Raw genomic sequence first — 23,291 nt, forward strand, 5'->3', positions numbered from 1 at the left:
GCTATGGCTGTGATTTGTTGACAGTTTGTTTACTGTTTAAGACTTAAGTGGACTGACCAAACATGACCACACACATCTAAATCTCAGATAAGTGACCCACAGTAAACCAGTATCAGCTTTGTGGACAGAACAGCATACATTCCACCCAATCCAGCAGAATGGGGATATTTGTTGACAGTGCTTAACGATGGCTGTGTGTAGTGTCATGCCTGTTGTGTAGAGCTCAGTGTCTGTCTGTCTGTCTGTCTGTCTGTCTGTCTGTCTGTCTGTCTGTCTGTCTGTCTGTCTGTCTGTCTGTCTGTCTGTCTGTCTGTCTGTCTGTCTGTCTGTCTGTCTGTCTGTCTGTCTGTCTGTCTGTCTGTCTGTGTACTGACCACGTCATAGTGTCCATACTGTGCGGCCAGGTGCAGGGGGATGTGACCATCCTGTGAGACCCCATTGACTCCAGCTCCGGCCCGCAGCAGCATAAGGACAGAGTCAGCCTTGCCCTGCCATGCTGCATAGTGGAGTGGACGCATACCTGCAGAAGGCAGCACATCTATGATCATATACAGTGACTTGCGAAAGTATTCAACCCCCTTGGCATTTTTCCTACTTTGTTGCCTTACAACCTGGAATTAAAATGGATTTTTGGCAGGTTTGTTTAATTTGATTTACACAACATGCCTACCACATTGAAGATGACAAATATTTTTTATTGTGAAACAAACAAGAAATGAGACCAAAATAACAGAAAACTCGAGCGTGCATAACTATTAACACTCCCAAAGTCAATACTTTGTAGAGCCACCTTTTGCAGCAATTACAGCTGCAAGTCTCTTGGGGTATGTCTCTATAAGCTTGGTACATCTAGCCACTGGGAGTTTTGTCTATTCTTCAAGGCAAAACTGCTCCAGCTACTTGGATGGGTTCCGCTGGTGTACAGGAATCTTTAAGTCATACCACATATTCTCAATTGGATTGAGGTCTGGGCTTTGACTAGGCCATTCCAAGACATTTAAATGTTTCCCCTTAAACCCCTCGAGTGTTGCTTTAGCAGTATGCTTAGGGTCATTGTCCTGCTGGAAGGTGAACCTCCATCCCAGTCTCAAATCTCTGGAAGACAAACAGGTTTCCTTCAAGAATTTCCCTGTATTTAGCGCCACCCATCATTCCTTCCATTCTGAGAAGTTTCCCAGTCCCTGCCGATGAAAAACATCCCCACAGCATGATGCTGCCACCACGCTTCACTGTGGGGATGGTGTTATCCGGGTGATGAGAGGTGCTGGGTTTGCGCCAAACATAGCGTTTTCCTTGATGGCCAAAAAGCTCAATTTTAGTCTCATCTGACCAGAGTACCTTCTTCCATATGTTTGGGGAGTCTCCCACATGCCTTTCGCCAAACACCAAATGTGTTTGCTTATTTTTTTCTTTAAGCAATGGCTTTTCTCTGGATACTCTTCCCTAAAGCCCAGCTCTGTGGAGTATATGGCTTAAAGTCGTCCTTTGGACAGATATTCCAATCCCCGCTGTGGAGCTTTGCAGCTCCTTCAGGGTTATCTTTGGTCTCTTTGTTGCCTCTCTGATTAATGTTCAAAGTTTGATATTTTTTATAACCCGACCCTGATCTGTACTTCTCCACAACTTTGTCCCTGACCCGTTTGGAGAGCTCCTTGGCCTTCATAGTGCCACTTGGTTGGTGGTGCCCCTTGCTTTGTGGTGTTGCAGACGCAGGGGCCTTTCAGAACAGGTGTATATATACTGAGATCGTGTGACAGATCATGTGACACTTAGATTGCACACAGGTGGACTTTATTTAACTAATTATGTGACTTCTGAAGGCAATTGGTTGCACCAGATCTTATTTAGGGGCTTCATAGTATAGGGGGTAAATACATATACACGCACCACTTTTCCTTTTTTAATTTTAATTTTATTTAGTGCAACAAGTTATTTTTTCATTTCACTTCACCAATTTGGACTATTTTGTCCATTACATGAAATCCAAATAAAAATCAATTTAAATTACAGGTTGTAATGCAACAAAATAGGAAAAACGCCAAAGGGTTTGAATACTTTTGCAAGGCACTGTACAATACACATATAAACAAACACAAGACAGACAGACAGTGAGTGACAGACAGAAATACAGTAGACATTTTTGGGTAATCCATATGAAAGCTGATATTAAAATCACAATGTGTTCTACAGATGGAACTAATAGAATGTACCAGCTGATATACAGTAGAATCACAAGACATTGTGTGCGTCACTAATAAAAACATCACAGATAATATGAATTAAAGGCGAGTCTGTTTGTACTGAGGCACATGTTGCTAACTGGTCTGAGATCTGTATCTACCAGCTAGCATGAAATGTGATGTGGGCTACTGATAGAAAACATCAGAGATAATGCCTGTGCTGACTGAGATGATCTCACTGAGACCTGTGTTAGCTGTTTTGCTAGCTGATCTGAGAGCAGGTGATAAATAGTGCTGTGTCTCACCGTTCCTGTCCTTGATGTCCACGGTGGCCTGGGCCTCCAGCAGCACAGACAGCAGGTCTGTAGTTCCGGTCAGAGCAGCATGGTGGAGAGCTGAGAACCTGAAGACAACACACAGAAAGATGATGGAGGGATATAGCACAGAGGCACAAAGACAACAGAGAAGAGGAAATGGGAAGATGACGTTTGGAGAGATAGTTCAGTACAGACATAGTATAGTTGAGTGAAAGACACAATTGAGAGGGCATTGGGATTGTTTGGCAATGGGGAGGCTTAGAGGCCAATGGGATTGCTTGTGAAAGAGAGAGAGAGAGAGAGAGAGAGAGAGAGAGAGAGAGAGAGAGAGAGAGAGAGAGAGAGAGAGAGAGAGAGAGAGAGACAGAGAGAGAGAGAGAGAGAGAGACAGAGAGAGAGAGAGAGAGACAGAGAGAGAGAGACAGAGAGAGAGAGACAGAGAGACAGACAGACAGACAGACAGACAGACAGACAGACAGACAGACAGACAGACAGACAGACAGACAGACAGACAGACAGAGAGAGAGAGAGAGAGACAGAGACACAGAGAGAGACAGAGACACAGAGAGAGAGAGAGCCAGTACTCTTCCATTAGCCCAATAACACACCACAGCCCTGGGCTGTTAGTCACACACTCATCCTCTCACTGGTAACGATTCAATTAAAGTCTGCATGTGATCTGATGGTAAAGTGAATGGAAAACAACCTCTTCAATATGTAGAAAGAGGCCACAATATAAAGCAAAGCCAGGCTCAGCCAGAACCCTGCTCTGGGCTGTGGGCTGAGGGCTGTGTTATTGGGCAGTACTGTAGTGTAGAAGCCAGACAGCCAGTAGTCTAGGATTCACTAGACACCAGGAGACATGAATAACTGGAAAGATAATGGAGCTGGAGGCTTTGGCTCAATCAAGACCAGACTCCCCCCATCCTCATCCAGACAGTCTCTCCCCCCTCCTCCCCTTTTCTCTCTTTGTTGTTCAGCTTTATCTGTTTTGGGGAGAAATGGAGGGGGGGTATGGGGGTAGTAAATCAAAAATGAAAGCCCCCAAACTGTGGGAGGGAGGATTTGGCACCCCCCATCATGTTTTATGAGTGCCATGACGTGTGTGTGTATGTGTGTGTGTGTGTGTGTGTGTGTGTGTGTGTGTGTGTGTGTGTGTGTGTGTGTGTGTGTGTGTGTGTGTGTGTGTGTGTGTGTGTGTGTGTGTGTGTGTTGTCGGGGCATGCCAACACAAAGTGTGGCCTCTAGAGGTGACTCAGCTCAGAGGGGAAGAACGACTCAACTCATCAGGCTGGTGAGTAACAGTCCTGCCTCCAGCACCACCGTCAAGTCCAAACACCACAGATATAAATCTCCCCTCTCACACACACACGCAGGTCCAGGCCGCAGCCACAGCCTGCAGCCACCACCATCCACATGGAGAGGAGAGAGGGAGGAAGCTGCCAGAACATAATATACTGTACAGCACCTACAGTGAGGGAAAAAAGTATTTGATCCCCTGCTGATTTTGTACGTTTGCCCACTGACAAAGAAATGATCAGTCTATAATTTTAATGGTAGGTTTATTTGAACAGTGAGAGACAGAATAACAACAACAAAATCCAGAAAAACGCATGTAAAAATGTTATAAATCGATTAGCATTTTAATGAGGGAAATAAGTATTTGACCCCCTCTCAATCAGAAAGATTTCTGGCTCCCAGGTGTCTTTTATACAGGTAACGAGCAGAGATTACGAGCACACTCTTAAAGGGAGTGCTCCTAATCTCAGCTTGTTACCTGTATAAAAGACACCTGTCCACAGAAGCAATCAATCAATCAGATTCCAAACTCTCCACCATGGCCAAGACCAAAGAGCTCTCCAAGGATGTCAGGGACAATATTGTAGAACTACACAAGGCTGGAATGGGCTACAAGACCATCGCCAAGCAGCTTGGTGAGAAGGTTACAACAGTTGGTGCGATTATTCGCAAATGGAAGAAACACAAAAGAACTGTCAATCTCCCTCGGCCTGGGGCTCCATGCAAGATCTCACCTCGTGGAGTTGCAATGATCATGAGAACGGTGAGGAATCAGCCCAGAACTACACGGGAGGATCTTGTCAATGATCTCAAGGCAGCTGGGACCATAGTCACCAAGAAAACAATTGGTAACACACTACGCCGTGAAGGACTGAAATCCTGCAGCGCCCGCAAGGTCCCAATGCTCAAGAAAGCACATATATATGCCCGTCTGAAGTTTGCCAATAAACATCTGAATGATTCAGAGGACAACTGGGTGAAAGTGTTGTGGACAGATGAGACCAAAATTGAGCTCTTTGGCATCAACTCAACTCACCGTGTTTGGAGTAGGAGGAATGCTGCCTATGACCCCAAGAACACCATACCCACCGTCAAACATGGAGGTGGAAACATTATGCTTTGGGGGTGTTTTTCTGCTAAGGGGAGAGGACAACTTCACCGCATCAAAGGGACGATGGACGGGGCCATGTACCGTCAAATCTTGGGTGAGAACCTCCTTCCCTCAGCCAGGGCATTGAAAATGGGTCGTGAATGGGTATTCCAGCATGACAATGACCCAAAACACATGGCCAAGGCAACAAAGGAGTGGCTCAAGAAGAAGCACATTAAGGTCCTGGAGTGGCCTAGCCAGTCTCCAGACCTTAATCCCATAGAAAATCTGTGGAGGGAGCTGAAGGTTCGAGTTGCCAAACGTTAGCCTCAAAACCTTAATGACTTGGAGAAGATCTGCAAAGAGGAGTGGGACAAAATCCCTCCTGAGATGTGTGCAAACCTGGTGGCCAACTACAAGAAACGTCTGACCTCTGTGATTGCCAACAAGGGTTTTTCCACCAAGTACTAAGTCATGTTTTGCAGAGGGGTCAAATACTTATTTACCTCATTAAAATGCAAATCATTTTATAACATTTTTGACATGCGTTTTTCTGGATTTTTTTGTTGTTATTCTGTCTCTCACTGTTCAAATAAACCTACCATTAAAATTATAGACTGATCATTTCTTTGTCAGTGCGCAAACGTACAAAATCAGCAGGGGATCAAATACTTTTTTCCCTCACTGTAACCATAAATAACCAGACCAGAGACACAGAGAGATGGCCCGTACTAGAGAGAGACAGCCCGTACTAGAGAGAGACAGCCCGTACTAGAGAGAGACAGCCCCGCACTAGAGAGAGACAGCCCGTACTAGAGAGAGACAGCCGGTACTAGAGAGAGACAGCCCGTACTAGAGAGAGACAGCCCGTACTAGAGAGAGACAGCCGGTACTAGAGAGAGACAGCCCGTACTAGAGAGAGACAGTCTGTACTAGAGAGAGACAGCCCCGCACTAGAGAGAGACAGCCCGTACTAGAGAGAGACAGCCCCGCACTAGAGAGAGACAGCCCGTACTAGAGAGAGACAGCCGGTACTAGAGAGAGACAGCCCGTACTAGAGAGAGACAGTCTGTACTAGAGAGAGACAGTCCCGCACTAGAGAGAGACAGCCCCGCACTAGAGAGAGACAGCCCGTATTAGAGAGAGACAGCCCGTACTAGAGAGAGACAGCCGGTACTAGAGAGAGACAGCCCGTACTAGAGAGAGACAGCCCGTACTAGAGAGAGACAGTCCGTACTAGAGAGAGAGACAGTCCGTACTAGAGAGAGAGAGACAGTCTGTACTAGAGAGAGACAGTCGGTACTAGAGAAAGACAGTCGGTACTAGAGAAAGACAGTCGGTACTAGAGAGAGACAGTCTGTACTAGAGAGAGACAGTCTGTACTAGAGAGAGACAGCCCGTACTAGAGAGAGAGACAGTCTGTACTAGAGAGAGACAGCCCGTACTAGAAAGAGACAGTCGGTACTAGAGAGAGACAGCCCGTACTAGAGAGAGACAGTCGGTACTAGAGAGAGACAGCCCGTACTAGAGAGAGACAGCCCCGCACTAGAGAGAGACAGCCCGTACTAGAGAGAGACAGCCCGTACTAGAGAGAGACAGCCCCGCACTAGAGAAAGACAGCCCGTACTAGAGAGAGACAGCCCGTACTAGAGAGAGACAGCCGGTACTAGAGAGAGACAGCCCGTACTAGAGAGAGACAGCCCGTACTAGAGAGAGACAGCCCCGCACTAGAGAGAGACAGCCCGTACTAGAGAGAGACAGCCCGTACTAGAGAGAGACAGCCGGTACTAGAGAGAGACAGCCCGTACTAGAGAGAGACAGCCCGTACTAGAGAGAGACAGTCGGTACTAGAGAGAGACAGTCGGTACTAGAGAGAGACAGTTGGTACTAGAGAGAGACAGTCGGTACTAGAGAGAGACAGTTGGTACTAGAGAGAGACAGTCGGTACTAGAGAGAGACAGTTGGTACTAGAGAGAGACAGTTGGTACTAGAGAGAGACAGTCGGTACTAGAGAGAGACAGTCTGTACTAGAGAGAGACAGTCTGTACTATAGCTCTACAGGGTGTTTTGGAATAAGTGGTGCCTCAGTGGCAGTGGCGGTTCTAGACCATTTCAACTGGGGGGGCCAAGCTGGGGCCAGTTGTACTGTTAGAGGGGCCAGTTACATTAGACGTTATTGTTGTCATATCATTTTCTTCACTGCATTAGCAGGCAAAAGACCATGTTGATGATCATCATCGTTGCCACTGTCTAATAACGGATGTAAAAAAAGAACGATAGCAAAAATGTGTTATGTAAAAATTATTTCATACTCCACATTTAGGGGGGCCACAAGGGGGTCCAAAATTGTTGTCACAGGGGCAGTGGCCCCCCCTGCCCCCCCGACCCCAGAACCGCAAGTGCTCATGTAGCACTTCCTGTCTCTCTACCAGAGGGAGTTGTGTACTGTGAAGGGAGGCTGGGGAGTTCTGCTGTGTCTAGCTACAGTAACCGACTGGGCCAGGATCATCTCTAAGAGTAATGCATAGAATGAGGGAGAGAGGGAGGGGGAAGGAGAGAGCGATAGAGGGGGAGGAAGAGAGAGTCTAATCCCTCTGTTCAATCCAGCAGCCTGACTGAGAGGAGATAAAATAATCTGACATTAAAAATGCATGTGTGAGGGAGCATCTCTGCAAACAGCCTAGTTATTAGGACAGCTTCTAAAATCTAAATAAACAATGTCTGTCTATTGGTGGATAGGAAACAAGTTTGCTCTAGTCCGAAGTCTATGGAGGGACCTCAGAGTAAAGACAAAGGCCTACTGTAAAGACTGAGGTATCTTAGACATATGACAACGCAAATAGAAAGGTATCAAGTTTGATAATGCGATACTAAATACGGCTTACCTGGAGGCTTCTTAATTCATTTAATAGAGTATCATAGACTGATCTTGCCATTATGTCAGCATATTATAATGGAGATACCGTGAGCTGCACTCCAGGGCTTCCTCACACAAAGAGTCTGAAGAAAGAGCACAAGTAGGGGAGACTAGACATGTACGGCAAGAAACTGATATTTTGTGTGAATAAAACCAGCTACTGAGGCCCAGACTAGGGATGAGCACAAGTGCTGTCACGATACAAGTATTTTGAGTTGGATGCTGATACCAGGTTTAGTATCACGAGTGGTGCAGTGGTCTAACGCACTGCATCTCATTGGTTCGATTTCAGGCTGTACCACATCCAGCCGTGATTGGGAGTCCTATAAGGCGGCGCACAATTGGCCCAGCGTCGTCCGGGTTTGGCCGAGGTAGGCCGTCATGGTAAATAAGAATTTATTTTTAACTGACTCGCCTAGTTACATAAAGGCTAAATAAAAACAACACTCTATACCAAAACGATAACATGGCAAAAAAAGCAGAGAGAATGTGATTTTTCCTAGTTTGTTCGGCTTTTAAAAAAAGATGAAACTACATTGGAAGTTCTAAATCCACAACAATGACTAAACCACATCAGGGGATTACTTGTAAAGTCTGGGAAAAATGGAAGACGTTAATATGTTTTAGTGTAGATACCCTTTAATTCAAGTGCAGACGCTTAGCACTGTTGTTTGGTTAGCGGTGTTTCTGTGGCGCACGTGTGATGGAGTTTGCAAAACTATTGGCCACTGAATTGATGCAAATAATCATGATTCTGCCAGGTAGGCATAGGCTACTGGGAAAAGCTTTCCACCTACCAGACGGTTATCATTAGCATCCATAATGGTTACACTAAGTGATAGACATGCGCGCACCGCACAGACAGGGGCATTCCTGTGTCGTTGCCTCTTCAGAAAATTGCAGGGAATACGAATCCCTGATGCATTATGGTCATGTGTTATGATAATAGATCATTTATTAATTTGCCCAAGTTAAGTTCAATACATTTAGTTCATTTACAAATGTGAGACACATTTGATAGAACCGAAAGTAACAAAATTTGAATACCAATGTAACGGCTGTCGTTAGAAGAAGGGGACCAAAGCGCAGTGTGGTAAGTGTTCATAATTTATTATATATAATGAACCACTTAAACAAAAACAAAAGCCAACAGTTCTGTCAGGTCACTGATAACAAAACAGAAAACAACTACCCACAAACACAGGTGGGAAAAGGCTGCCTAAGTATGATTCCTAATCAGAGACAACGATAAACAGCTGCCTCTGATTAGGAACCATACTCGGCCAAAACAAAGAAATACAATACATAGAATGCCCACCCCATATCACACCCTGACCTAACTAAACAGAGAAAACGGCTCTCTCAGGTCAGGGTGTGACAACCAAACCGTTTTTCATGTTGTAATATTGAGTACAGAAGTGTTGGTGAACCGCGTCCCAAATCACTTCATTTCCTAAGTGCTTCTGAAAACACTTCACACCTTTGTGAGAGTCACACACCAAGCAGACTATACACACACACACACACACACACCCTCTTTCTCTTTCGTGAACCTTCAGTTGAGATCTCTCTACACCTAGATGAAACCTGTGTGACGTTGGTCTCATTAGGCCTGCCTTAGGGCCACTTAGCCCAGTGAATCCTGCCTCTATCCTCTGAGGTAGAGCTCGGTTTCCTACCCTAATGCAGCAGGGTTTATTTGGGCCATGGGGTGGGGATGTATTAAGTCACTCAGGGTCCAAGGGCTTTACACAGGGCCCAGCCATGAAAGAGGGACGTCAGGAGAGGGAGGTGAGAGGCCGGAGGTACACAATCCCTCCTCTGTCCTTCCCTTCAATTCTCTCTCCTGTTCTCCCTGGCAGGACGTGAGAGTCCAGAAGAGAGAAAGGCCCTTGAAAAGGCTCTGTGTTCAAAGCACGCAGGTCTCTCCTCCTGTCAACCCAGCCGTCTCTCCCCCTCTCACTCTAGCACACCACTCCAATGAAAGAAAGAGGGAGAGAGGAGGGAGATATTTATGGAGGGAGATGGAGAGGGTCTGACCTGTCTCCAATCAGGCCCCTCAGTACCAGGTTGGAGTGCTGTCATCCCTGCAGACTGGAATGCACTGGGGTAGTATATCACCCACCTCAAACAAACGCACGCACGCACACACGCGCACGCACACACACACACACACACACACACACACAAGCAAACACACACAAGCAAGCAAACACACACACGCTCTCACACACACACACACACACACACACACACACACACACACACACACACACACACACACACACACACACACACACACACACACACCCATACACACTACTCCACACTGCTCCCCAGCCAGACCAGGGACAGTGAGAGAGTTACAGCCTCTCAGAGCCAAGGCACCATCCTGTCAAATGACATTCCTGCTGATAGTGTTACATTCCCCAAGGTGACCTGGCCAGTCTAGTATCTCTCTGTCTATCTGACTGGCTGGCTGACTGATTGGATGACTGGGAGGTCAGAGGCTAATAACTTCCTTCCAATCTGGGCTGTGTACTAATCGTTTCAGCAAACAGAGTGGCCTGGCCTTGGTCATCTAGGCACAGCATCAATGCAGGTGGGCCGTATAGCTCTGTGTAGTATAGTAGTAGAGCTAATGAAATGGCTTGGAAACACGGGAACTAAGACATAACTTTTAGCTACATTTCAATGGTGAGGTCTTTTTTGGATGCCTTTGGTATCTTTCCTATGTTCCTTTATAAGTTAAAGGATTTTATATGACAGTACAAGCCGTCTGAATTAAAACATTTACAGGGAGTTTTTACGGACGCAGGTTCAGACATGCTGTTTCATTCTCTTAAATACACAGTCTTTCAAACACACACACACACACACACACACACACACACACACACACACACACACACACACACACACACACACACACACACACACACACACACACACACACACACACACACACACGTCTTCTAACATGGCATGGATGTCAGCTTCTATGGAAGTTTGGAAACAGAGCAGGCTTTCTGTCCAGCTCTCAGAGGGAGAGGTAGTAGTGTATAGTTCTCTCCTGCCTGGGTTGGTTCTTTCCCTCCATTGCTTCAGATGACAGGGGTGTGTTGACGGGTCCTGGCAGTACTGCCCTCTGTGGACACACAGACACACAGGCCAGGGATCCAACCAGTCCCCCAAAGACAGGCACAGCCTTTCAGCCCAGGCCATTCCAGTGCTGCTCTCCATGGAAACGGAACCCCAAACACAGACCAAAAGCTGGAAAGGTTCATGGAGACTCAAATACTAATTTGTTTCACAGGGTTGCAGAAAAGAGACCCTTTCATATATTACAGCACCAGTGTTTGTTCAGCATGCCTTTCTCTGACACACACACACACACACACACACACACACACACACACACACACACACACACACACACACACACACACACACACACACACACACACACACACACACACACACACACACACAAACTCTCTTTCTCTCATGCATGCTAGCACATACACGGAGAGGGGGCAAATAAAGTCAACGGAAATGGGATGAATGGGTGCCAAGCACACACTCTCACAGCCACACACACACACCTTAATAACAGTTGCGTGAGCAGTTTATTAGGTACACCACGCTCATGAAAATGGATCGCTCCTACAGACAGTGAGTCACGTGGCCGTGGCTTACTATATAAAGCAGGCAGAGAGGCATCAAGATACTGCTCGATTAAACATTAGAATGGGTAAAACAAGTGACAGCCGCCCTCCTGTGACAGCCGCCCTCCTGGGCTTTTCACGCACGACAGTGTCTAGGGTTTACAGAGAATGGTGAGACAAACAAAAAACATCCAGTCAGCAGCAGTGGGCGAAAATGGAAAGAATTGTGCAAGCCAACAGGCGGGCCATAAAGAGGCCAATAGCGGCGCAGTACAACAGTGGTGTGCAGAACAGCATCTCAGAACACACAACTCTTCGGTCCTTGTCCCGGATGGGCTGTTGCAGCAGACGACCACAGAGGGTTCCACTTCTATCAGTTAAAAACAAGACGACGCTGCTCCAGTGGGCACGCCATCACCAACACAAAACATCGCCTGGTCTGACGAATCCCGGTTCCTGTTGCGTCATGCTGATGACAGAGTCAGGATTTAGCATAAACAGTATGAGTCCATGGCCCCATCCTGCCTGGTGTTAACAGTACAGGGTGGTGGCGGTGGTGTAATGGTGTGGGGAATGTGTTCCTGGCACACGTTAGGTCCCTTGATACCAATTGAGCAATGATTCTATGCCCTGAAGAATTCAGACTGTTCTAGAGGTAAAGGGGGGTCCAACCCAGTACTAGATGTGTGAACCTAATAAACTGGCCACTGACCACGCCTACAGTAGGGGATGAGTAAGAACCTTTCATCATCCTCTCATACAGGTCTTCACCTGAACAGCATTCATAGTACTACATACTAAAGAGCCCAGTCATATCCCCCCTCACTACTGCCAAGACAGACTGAACACTTTCCATGATTGCCCAACAACAAAGTGTTCTAGAAAAACAAACCACACATGAGTGATTAATGTTGTAAACATAATTGCTGTGTGCTGTGCTTCAACATGATAGCGTATGGCCTACTAATGGAGCGCTAGACTAAGCTATAGGATATGAGACTGAGCTGTAGTGATAAGATGAGGGGTCGGGTTCCTACAGTAGTATAGTCTGTGTTTAACGCTAGAGAGAAAAGCAGAGCAGTGCCAACAGCACTGATGAATAATGAAAGACCTTTTCCTCCACTTGAAATTCCGTGTCCCCATGGGGGCCATTAGAACCGAGCAGCACACACACACGCACGCACGCAGCCTGAGCAACACACAGCAAGACACAAATGAACACTCTTCCGACATGCTAATGTTGAGCCCCACATACACTATACACAAAAGTATGTGGACACTCCTTCAAATTAGTGGATTCGGCTATTTCAGCCACACCCATTGCTGACAGGTGTATAAAATCGAGCACACAGCCATGCAATCTGCATAGACAAACATTGGCACTAGAATGTCCTTACTGAAGAGCTCAGTGACTTTCAACGTGGTACCGTCATAGGATGCCACCTTACCAACAAGTCCATTCGTCAGATTTCTGCCCTGCAAGAGCTGCCCCGGTCAACTGTAAGTGCTGTTACTGTGAAGTGGAAACGTCTAGGAGCAAAACAGCTCAGCCGCGAAGAGGCAGGCCACACAAGCTCACAGAACAGGACCGCCGAGTGCTGAAGCCCGTAGCACATAAAAATCGTCTGTCCTCGGTTGCAACACTCACTACAGAGTTCCAAACTGCCTCTGGAAGCAATGTCAGTACAAGAACTGTTCGTCGGAAAGCTTCATGGCTGAGCAGCCGCAAACAAGCCTAAGATCACCAAGCGCAATGCCAGGCATCGGCTGGAGTGGTGTAAAGCTCACCGCCATTGGACTCCGGAGTAGTGGAAACACATTCTCTGGAGTGATGAATCACGCTTCACCAGCTCGCAGTACAACAGATGAATCTGGGTTTTGCGGATGCTAGGAGAACGCTACCTGCCCGAATGCATAGTGCCAACTGAAAAATTGGTGAAGGAGCAATAATGGTTTGGGGCTGTTTTTCATGGTTCGTGCTAGGCCCCTTAATTCCAGTGAAGGGAAATCTTAACGCTACACCATACCATGACATTCTAGACGATTCTGTGCTTCCAACTTTGGGGCAACAGTTTGGGGAAGGCCCTTTCCTGTTTCAGCATGACAATGCCTCTGTGCACAAAGCGAGGTCCATATTGAAATGGTTTATCGAGATCGGTGTGGAAGAACTTGACTGGTCTGCTCAAAACCCTGACTTCAACCCCATTGAACACTTTTGGGATGAATTGGAACGTTGACTGCGAGCCAGACCTAATCGCCCAACATTAGTGTCCGACCTCACTAATGCTCGTGGCTGAATGGAAGCAAGTCCCCGCAGCAATGTTCTAACATCTAGTGGAAAGCCTTCCCAGAAGAGTGGAGGCTGTTACAGCAGCAAAGGGGGGGACCAACTCCATACTAATGCCCATGATTTTGGAATGAAATGTTCAATAAGCAGGTGTCCACATACTTTTGGTCATGTAGTGTATCATCATCATCAAGCCTTCAACTCTGTTTCCAGCCATGTTTTTCCTCTCTGGTGCACTAGTATATAATTCCCGGACGCGGTAGCTGTCATCACTGCATTGAATTGTGTGGCAGCTTTTGTAAACACTCCCATCTAAATCGGTCACAGTCCCGCCCTCTACGCCAGACAAACCCCACCCCTGACCCCTCAGGCTCCGCCTCTGAATTCCCTGCCCCCCCCCCAGCCCCTGAGAGCTGACAAAGAGAGAGGAGGGGGTTGGAGAAGATGCATAACAAGCAGTAAACCATGGCCAGAGCCTGGGGGGGGTGGGGGGGGTGGGGGGGGGCCTGGGCTCTGATATATGGTGCGCCAATGTCCTGCTCTCTGGACCGTTTTACAGCCATCTCAGAGGCACGGCTTATCTAAAGGTCTCCCACTGTTGTCTTGGCTCTTCTCTCCACTTTTGTTACTCTGTTTATTTAGGCTGAGTGAGGGGGCACCAGTAGTGTCTGTAGAGGGGGAAGGCTGTTTGGATGGATGTGGGAGCGCTATAAGAGGTAGTTATATTTGGATATCTCGGGTGTGCTAAGCCTATCGGACTCAATCTGAACTCAGACAGTCTAACTGTAGACTTTGCCAGATCTACTTTTTGACTAGTTCATATTCTACAGGGAGCTGAGCGACTCTTTAAAAAAGCCATGCTGCACCAAGGGATCTCACCAATTTCATCAATGTGCTATTCTATCAGCTACTGAGAGCAATTGTGAAAATTAGTATGGCTCTAGCAGCCGACAAAAATATCTGCGATGAAAACACACCACCCTGTGAGAAGGGGAAAAGAGAGGAAACGGAGAAAGTGAGAACTTTCATATGGGATCCAAGTCCCTCCACAAAGAGAAAAATAGATGAGGAGAAACTAGACCTATGCTAATAAGCGAGAGGGGAACATTTTTACAGTCAGCATTTCTACTGGCAGACAGGGTAACTGGGGGGTTAGTAGACTGTGGTGTGTCTGCTTTTGGGCAAGAAGCAGTAGTAAAAACAACAATTAAATGAGCGTTTTCAGCAGTGACACCTCCGCTTCTCCTCCAGACACAATTACCAGTAAGTCTGCTTTGGCTGACTTAGCAGAAGGCCATGATTCAACCCAAGGCAAACTAACGCAGAGTGTTTATCACAAGCCAAGACAAGACGCATTGAGATTTAAAATCCCAGCCCTTGTATGTAGAAGCTACACAGTAGAACTACTGTTTTCCAGATACAGAAAGAGTAGCTTATTAGTAGGCCATCTTTTATTATTATATTTATTATTTTACAGAGGTTGTCAGTCAGTTCTTTAGGACAGTTATTATCATCACACACTTACCCATCTCCATCCTGGTAGTTGACGTTCAGTCTCTTCGTGGAGCCCAACAACTCTGCAAAAACACAAGACAGAAAATAAATCAACATGCGTTCAGGATATTTTTAGAACAAACACTGTGCTACTGGTTAACCTAGAAACTATTCACTCAAGCCTGGAGGGAAGTGTCTTCATGGTGCAGCTTCAGTTCATGGTTTATAGTATTATACTGGATTGGCTTGCTTTTGTGCAAAATCTGGAGGTTGAGCATTGTTTTACAGATCTATTATTAGTTCACTCATGATCATGCGTTTGCTTGTGAGCTCAAACCATCTCCAGGTTCAACAAGATTATCCGTGGGAACCAACTCAGTCATTCTAAAAGATTATAGAGCATCTGGTTCTGGAAAGGCTGAAGACCTGCAGGCCACATGACTAAGAGATCCTGGTCTAGATACTCACCCTGATTAGTTGCTACCATGTTGTTGTCATGTTGTGTTGCTACCATGCTGTGTTGTCATGTGCTGCTGCCTTGCTATGTTGTCTTAGGTCTCTCTTTATGTAGTGTTGTGTTGTCTCTCTTGTTGTGATGTGTGTTTTGTCCTATATTTATATTGCACTTATTTTTATTTTTAATCTCAGGCCCCCGTCCCTGCAGGAGGCCTTTTGCCTTTTGGTAGGCCGTCATTGTAAATAAGAATTTGTTCTTAACTGACTTGCCTAGTTAAATATATATATATTTTTTAATTAGAGGGCTATGGGGTCATGGTTCAGGGTTTAAGGAGAGAGCAACAGACAGTGAAGTGGAGACTCCAGCTAGCTCACCCACCAGGTCTCAAAAACCTGGTGGGTGAGCTAGCGATCCCAAACAAGCTGTCCCTGATAGATCTGTCCCTTTCTCTCCGTCTCTAGAGGCAGTTCATTAGCCTCTCACCCCAGGCTGACCTCTGTGGCCAGGTCAGGAGACAATACACTGTTCAGAGAACAGAGGGGGGAGGAGACCTTGTTGTGTCTTTTGATGTTCTGATAGAGATGCCTCTCCATCAGCCTAGTGTGGCTTTAGAAGAAAGAATGTCACTGGCCACCACAGGGACTCATATGGTGCTTTTCCATCTAGAGTTAGCCCCAGACCTGGGTGTCCTCAGTGTTTTATGTTGACATAACCTCTAGTTATTCTGTTTCCATCAGGACTGTGACACTAAAAACTTGTGGCGAGCAGAATCAACAACCTCTGCATCATTCAAGAAGACCGTTGCTTTGTCATGGCTCCAAGTCAGAGCAGATCTGCTGGAGCCATGGCCAAGTGAGACACGGGTGCTGGCCCACGTAGATGGAAACAGAAAAGTCTGCACCTTTTGGGTAAAACACTGGGGTAAATCCTCATTGGAAATGTGCCAAGTCTCTACAGCCTCTATGGGCAACGTCCAGACCTGTCAACTAAACTGATGGAGACATCTCCTGCCCTCCCAAGACGTGATCAACCAATGGCAGGGTCGTTCCCTTGTGTATCTCACTGGCCCTGCTGACACCCCAGCTCTCTTTGACATCTTTCATACAATTTCTCCAAACATAAGCACAGACTCACCAGTTGCATGTGATAAGCAGCATATTCTTATAAATTCTGTGAATTCCAAACAAAGTTTGTGCTTTGTAGAGTCATGCAGCTTATGCCCTGTGTTCAATCAGCATGTCAGTGTGATGCCACAGTCATCGTCCCTGAGCTGAAAATAGTCACTCATTTCACAGCAAGGTCATTGAGACTATGATTCACCACCGCCAGCGGTAGATATACAGTTTAATGTCAGACACTAAGCATTTGTCATCTGCTGTAACAGTAATGGAGGTCTGTGAGGCAGAGCTCCATCCATGTCAGCTGGTCATAAGACAGAGTCTGCACTTGTGTTCTGGTCTCCCATGGCGTCTGAAGGTGGGTCAGCCGCTGTGAGGGTCACTGTTTGCTATGAGTTCAGCGAGGTCAAAGGGCAGGCCACAGGGGGTAACACAGAACCGAGTGGGAAAGAAGTCCCAGACACTGGATACACCCACGGTGTGGAGACATGACGACAGCCCCAGTCTTACTACTGCTCATTATGTCTGAGCAGGAGGCGAGCAAGGCCAAGGTAGCCTCAACAGCCCCAAAACAAGTGCTTTGAAGTGAGCTTCTATTCAAGATCTCTGCTACACAGCCAGTTCCCCTTGGGGATCTCTGTGGCTCTTTGATTATGACCTCAATTCCATAATTAATTAGATGTATCAAACATTGCGTGTCGCAGTCAAGTCATAGGAACACAAACCCCTCTTTAAAAAAGTTTTTAGATCACTTTGCTGGCCGTGTAACAAGCACACACTGACATCAAACCCTCATGTGACTGACGGGACAGGCTGCCTGGCCTTGTCTTCACTACAGGAACCAGTCTCTAAAGCTGAATATTGCAGCAAATTGCCCATTGAAGCTTTCATCTGCTGCACATTTGTTAAAAGTTATTTTTAATGTAGTTTATGGAGAGGGGGAAAGCGCCGCCTGTTTGGTTACGTTTTGAGGACTCCATATCTTTTTTTAATTTAAAGCTGAAAGTATAACGTACCATAGATTTGGTACCACAAGAATGCTGGGCAAAGGGGAGATTTTGCTAAAGTCTGCACATTTGAGAATTCTGTCTTGGAACAAGTTCATGGATTCAAGTCGCAGCCTGTGTCTCTGGTGCAACTGGCAGAAACAGAATCTGTTGTAAAATATCAGACTAAAATTAGACAACCACTGTGAGTATCAAAACTATGATTATATGTTCTTCCATAAAAGAGCAGGCAACGCCTCAAAAATCCATTTTGTTTCTGGGGCTCAAATGACTGCACTTAGGTCTAGGCAATAAACATACAAAAGTTCAGGTCATAATTTTCCTTCTGCACTCATTGTGGTGTAGAACAGAGACCAGGCCACCATTATCCATCCAAAATGTGAGGCAGGAACAGCTCTGTTACAGAAGAAAGAGCTTTCAAAAGTAGGCCTTGTCGAAAACTGCTCTGTGAAAAACGTCAGCAGTCCCATCATGCCATATTCCCTGCCATTTGACAACACTACTATGGTATCTGCCTGTCGCAATAACAGGACTTACTGTGACTGGCATCACTCAAACCAGTAAATAAAGAGGACAAATGCCAAGATGAATATACATCCCTTCACATCTCTGTTCCCGAGGACATATTATACTGAATTAGTGACAAATTAGGTGAACTACAGTAGTGGTTTAACAGCTGGCCATCTTCCTCCTCGGGAGCTGCAACCAGTCAACGAGGAAGCATCTTGCTTGGATGATTAAAGGGCTGAAGAAAGCCCTTTCCTCCCCTCGCCTTATGGAGGACTGATTGTTTAGCATCTGAGACAGAGTGTTTGATCTGATGGCACTATTTGAAGACTCAAGAGTGTCAGCGGAAACCCTGGGTCCACAATCAGGGCTGGTGGATTCCAGCGAATTCATAGCTCTGTGGTGCTCCTAGGGCTCTCACAGGCCTGGCACTGGAACACAGGAAGCTGCATGCAGTACGGCTAAGGAAGGAACGGGACGGGACCTGCAGCGTCTTAGAGACACACTTACTACACTTTATGTAAAATACAGTCGGCTACACATATTACTGAAATGTAAACTTGCGTACCCGCTACGTCTCGACTGCTACCTCCAGGTAGAGCACGACACCCACCAAACAGTTACCTCCCTGGTAGCAGGGCAGTACAAACAGAATAAATGGTAATAGCAGTGCAATGTTTTTGAATATCTGAGACTCGTTTTATTAAGTTTTCACCTGGATTTTTTTTTTTTTACCTGGAATGCATCCCTGTTACATTCTAGGGATGAGTATGAGTAATTGATTGCTCGAACGGAGGTCAAAACTCAATCTTTAACCAGAGATAAAAAAAAATATAGGCCTTTCGGTTCTAAAAATAGCAACTTGTTCTTTTTATTCCGAGAACTCGAAAGAAAATCATGCGAGTACTCGAACAGTCAAATAATGACAAATGGCCATCCTTATTACATTCTGAAATTGTCGCAGTAGCTGCCGGCTGCACTGAGCCAGGTAAAACTATGGAAGCCCATCTCCACAGGCGAGAAAATAATCCCCTTAAAATGGAAGGAGCATACACGGAACCACATGTAACATATGGATTTGCATTAGTATACGCATTAAAAGTCCCACTGCAAAGTTACACCTCACTTTTCTTATTTCTCAAGTTATTACAGAAAACCAAATCAGAATTCCGAAGAATGCCGAAGTCAAGTCGGAAAATGTTTTTCTGAGTGTGTGGTGTAATATGGATTACATATAGGCAAGCTAGCCTATTCCCTATAATGTAAACTCCAACAGAAATATCTTCAAATACTAGTTTCAATAACATTTTCTGCAAACTTACAAGCAAATACTTTATGAATGTATTGTTACGTTAGCACAGCATGAGTCGGCCATCTACAACTACATTAAAGTAAACCAACGTTTTGGAAAACCATAACGCCATCTAACCAGTTATCAAAGAATGTTATCAGTGCAGGTATTTTAGTAAGCAAGCTAGCCAGTCAGCTAACATTAACTATAGCCAACTAGCTAATAGTCTAGCCAACCACCTAGCCAGAGCCTAACAACTGGAGACAAGCTAGAAAACTAGCACAACTAAAACATAACTATAGATCAAACGCAAAGAGAGAGCAAAGACTTACAGATTGATGGCTGGGACCCATCCGATTGTAAAACTTTTTAAAAAGAGTGCAGGCTGAGTTAGCTACCAAAACGAGAGAGAGGTGGGCGCTTCCTCCGGGCCGATGGAGAGTCAGTGAGGGAAATCCAATAGCTATAAGCAATAGATTCCAGATATCAGCTAGCACGCTAGCACTAAGCCAAGATGGAAAAAGTTACAAAACTCCCGTAGCCTACTTCCCAGAGAACATGCCTAAAAGTTGCATTTTATTTAGTAAAAAAATAATTGCCCCATTTTCTTCCCAATTTCGTGGTATCCAATTGGCAGCTACAGTCTTGTCTCATCGCTGCAACGCCCATATGGACTCGGGAGAGGCAAAGGTCGAGAGCAGCGCGTCCTCCGAAACACAACCCAACCAAGCTGCACTGATTCTTGACACAATGCCCACTTAACCCGGAAGCCAGCCGCACCAATGTGTCGGAGGAAACACTGTGCACCTGGCGACCGTGTTAGCGTGCACTGCGCCCAGCCCGCCACAGGAATCAGTAGTGCGCGATGGGACAAGGACATCCCTGCCGACCAAACCCTCCCCTAATCTGGACAACTCTGGGCCAATTGTGCGCCGCCCCATGCATCTCCCGGTCGCGGCCGGCTGTGACAGAGCCTGGACTCAAACCCAGAATCTCTAGTGGCACAGCTAGCACTGCGATGCAGTGCCTTAGACCACTGCGCCGCTCGGGAGGCCCAACATGCCGAAAAGTTGACAAAACAAAAAGGAGAACAGACGAGGTAATACAGAGCAAAAAGGTATGATTTTCTTTCGTTTTGAGCCCACGGCAAGAAGGCACCAGAGTATGCCGTGCTAACAGGTTCCTACGAGATAACACAGCCACAAAGTCCGTGAAGAGCATGAGGATGCTAACGTTAGCCGGCTTGAGCTAGATACCGAGCTAGCATACGAACTCTCTCCATATGACGTTGCGAAATAGTGCATTGTGGGTAGTTTACAAGATATCCGGAAATAAGTTCACAAGTAATAACCCCAAAACATAACTATGTTTGTAGTTATAGGTAACCAGATCATGACTACAACTAAGTAACTAAGTCTTTGACAACACTGTGTTGTTACTTTGGTGAGTAAAAACTCATGCTTCCTACCCTTTGCACATACATGCTTGTGAATTGTTGCATTATTCAAGAGTGTAATATGGTTTGGTTGCATTATTCAATAGTGTAATTTGTTTAAGAATAAAAGTTTGTCACTGTTGAATAGTTTTGCTTACTGGCTTGTGGCTACTGTGATATTTACGGTAAATTTGAGCTGAGGACCAAAAATGTTGCATTGCCAGCCACAACAAAAGGTAAAGTAAAGCAAGGATGTAATGTGAATTGAAAAGTAAAATTATCTTTTGCCACCCCGCTCCTCAGTCTCTCCTTCATATCTCATTGTGGGAATAGGGCCTTATCTGCTGAGCAAATGGGGACAGGAAGTCACAGCGCAGTGCTGGGGTATTTTTTTTTTTGCCTCATCTGAGCTCTGGGACAATGACAGGGTCGCACACAAAGGAGGCCGTTCCCCTGGCCAGTTCCCAGATCCCTGTCGTTTTTAAACGGCTCTGTGAGGCGTCAGAGTGGCTATTCCCCACGTCTAGAGGCAGCGCTGCCAGAGTGGACCACAGCCATAGATTTCAACACAGATCGGTTTTATCTGTTTACTTAGCTTTCCTCAAATCAACAGTTACATGTGGAGAAAAGTTATCACACACTGCTAAGTCCGCTGGGTAAAGTTAGGTCCTCAGTTTGCCTGGTGGCTAGCCCTCTCTGGAGCTAGATATTGACTTTTACAGCATTTTGACCATAGGAGGCTCAACCATCTACCAACACCTACCTGTTCCTGGTGCAGTTAACACCTGCGTAACTGCACCTGCCTGGTTACATCATAGGAAGCAGTACTCTCACTGCTGTGTCTTGAGGCCCCTTGTGCTGCTACTCACTCCTACACATCCACGACCTGTCTGAACACCTGCCTCCTAGCCAAAGAGCGGGAAAATCCCTCAGAAATCAGAGCCACAGTTTCTGAACTCTCGCACTTAAACTATAAGGGCAAGTTCTGTCAGAGAGAGAGAGTAGGGAGGAGAAAGTGAAGGCCGAGTGCTTCCTCCTGTGGCAAACAAGCATTACAATATATATATATGGTCATCGCCCCTCAGAATTCTCCATGCCAGATTACCCCATATTACTTCAGTATACGCAGCTATGCAGAGGAGTCCAAACTGTCTGGCCGTTAAGAACACAAGGTTAAGAACACATCAGGAGTAAGAGATTGGTGGTGTGGCTGAGTATTTTTCCTAAAGTGCTAACAAACTAAGCAAAATTTCCTCTCTCCATCTCGTGTCCATGACTGTTCATTCTGCATGGTATTTTCCCACCGTGCACACTGTACTGGCACATGATGGGACCCCATTGCTGGAGACCACATTGAAATGGCACACACTCACACTCAGCCGGGCAGAGACAAGCCCATCTCAGTTCACCTCCCAGGCCTCTGGCGGTCCACTTTGTTTAGGTGTTGTTTTTCTCCGGGAGGAATGTACCTCGTCTTGTGGGACAGTTTTCCGGTTTGCCCCATCACCTCCACCTCCTGGGGGTGGTGTTTGGGGGTGATCAGAGGGGGGCAGAGTTTTACTGGAGGCACAATGAGGGAGCACTGGCTGTGTGACCAGGAACCGGAGGTGTAGGAGTGTGTGAGTGACCTCAGGGGTGTTTCGTTGCAATCTGGCTGTGACACGAAGGGGGGGACCTCTCAGAAACAAAAGCAGGGACTTGAGCTGGGCCTCTTCTACACTTCCTTTCCCAAGACCATTGTTCCAAAGAGCGGGAGGCTTAGGCCATTGTGTGAGCCCCCTCCCAGGGGAGGGAGAAAGGGAGACAGAGCAATAGAGAGAGAGGTCCCTAAACTCTGTTCCTCCATCTCACCGACTCTACTCCGCCCTCTCTCTTTCGTTTTCTCTGTCTCCCTGCCCTCTCTCCCTTTTTTCTGCACTCTATTTTCCCCTCGTTCCTCCGGCTCTTCCTCTGATGATTAGAGAAACGCCTGAGAAGCAGGGAGTTCCTCCTGCTCCATTCACAACTCATTACGCAGCCTACACGCAAACCAGGACCACCTCTAGTACACAAGAGGATCCAGACACAGACAACCAGCATCTCACACAATCAAGTAACCAAACAACCAGCAAAAAAAGAGAGTACAAATGCCCTTTCATAAAAGGGGAAAAACATTCTTTAAACAACTGAGCAATTACTTAGCTGATCAGAGCAAGGGGACAAGGGGACAAGGGGATAAGGCTCC

At 46.3% G+C, this 23,291-nt stretch overlaps 1 protein-coding gene across 9 annotated transcripts in view; it reads right to left on the reverse strand.

Moving 5' to 3' along the window:
- LOC106601416 (caskin-2) overlaps nucleotides 1–23,291 on the reverse strand; it is a 93,263-nt gene that overhangs the window by 29,505 nt on the left and 40,467 nt on the right. For 8 of the 9 annotated variants that reach the window (XM_045715232.1, XM_045715227.1, XM_045715231.1 and 5 more), the window contains exons 3-5: nucleotides 15,284–15,335; nucleotides 2,486–2,583; nucleotides 375–520 (exon numbers count right to left, since the gene is read on the reverse strand). In XM_045715232.1, coding sequence (XP_045571188.1) covers nucleotides 375–520; nucleotides 2,486–2,583; nucleotides 15,284–15,335 — 296 coding nt within the window. Of the gene's footprint in view, nucleotides 1–374; nucleotides 521–2,485; nucleotides 2,584–15,283; nucleotides 15,336–23,291 lie in introns of those variants that run through there. The other variant, XM_045715233.1, reaches the window with a different exon arrangement.

The sequence above is a fragment of the Salmo salar genome, chromosome ssa03, assembly GCF_905237065.1.
Source record: "Salmo salar chromosome ssa03, Ssal_v3.1, whole genome shotgun sequence".
Lineage (NCBI taxonomy): Eukaryota > Metazoa > Chordata > Actinopteri > Salmoniformes > Salmonidae > Salmo > Salmo salar.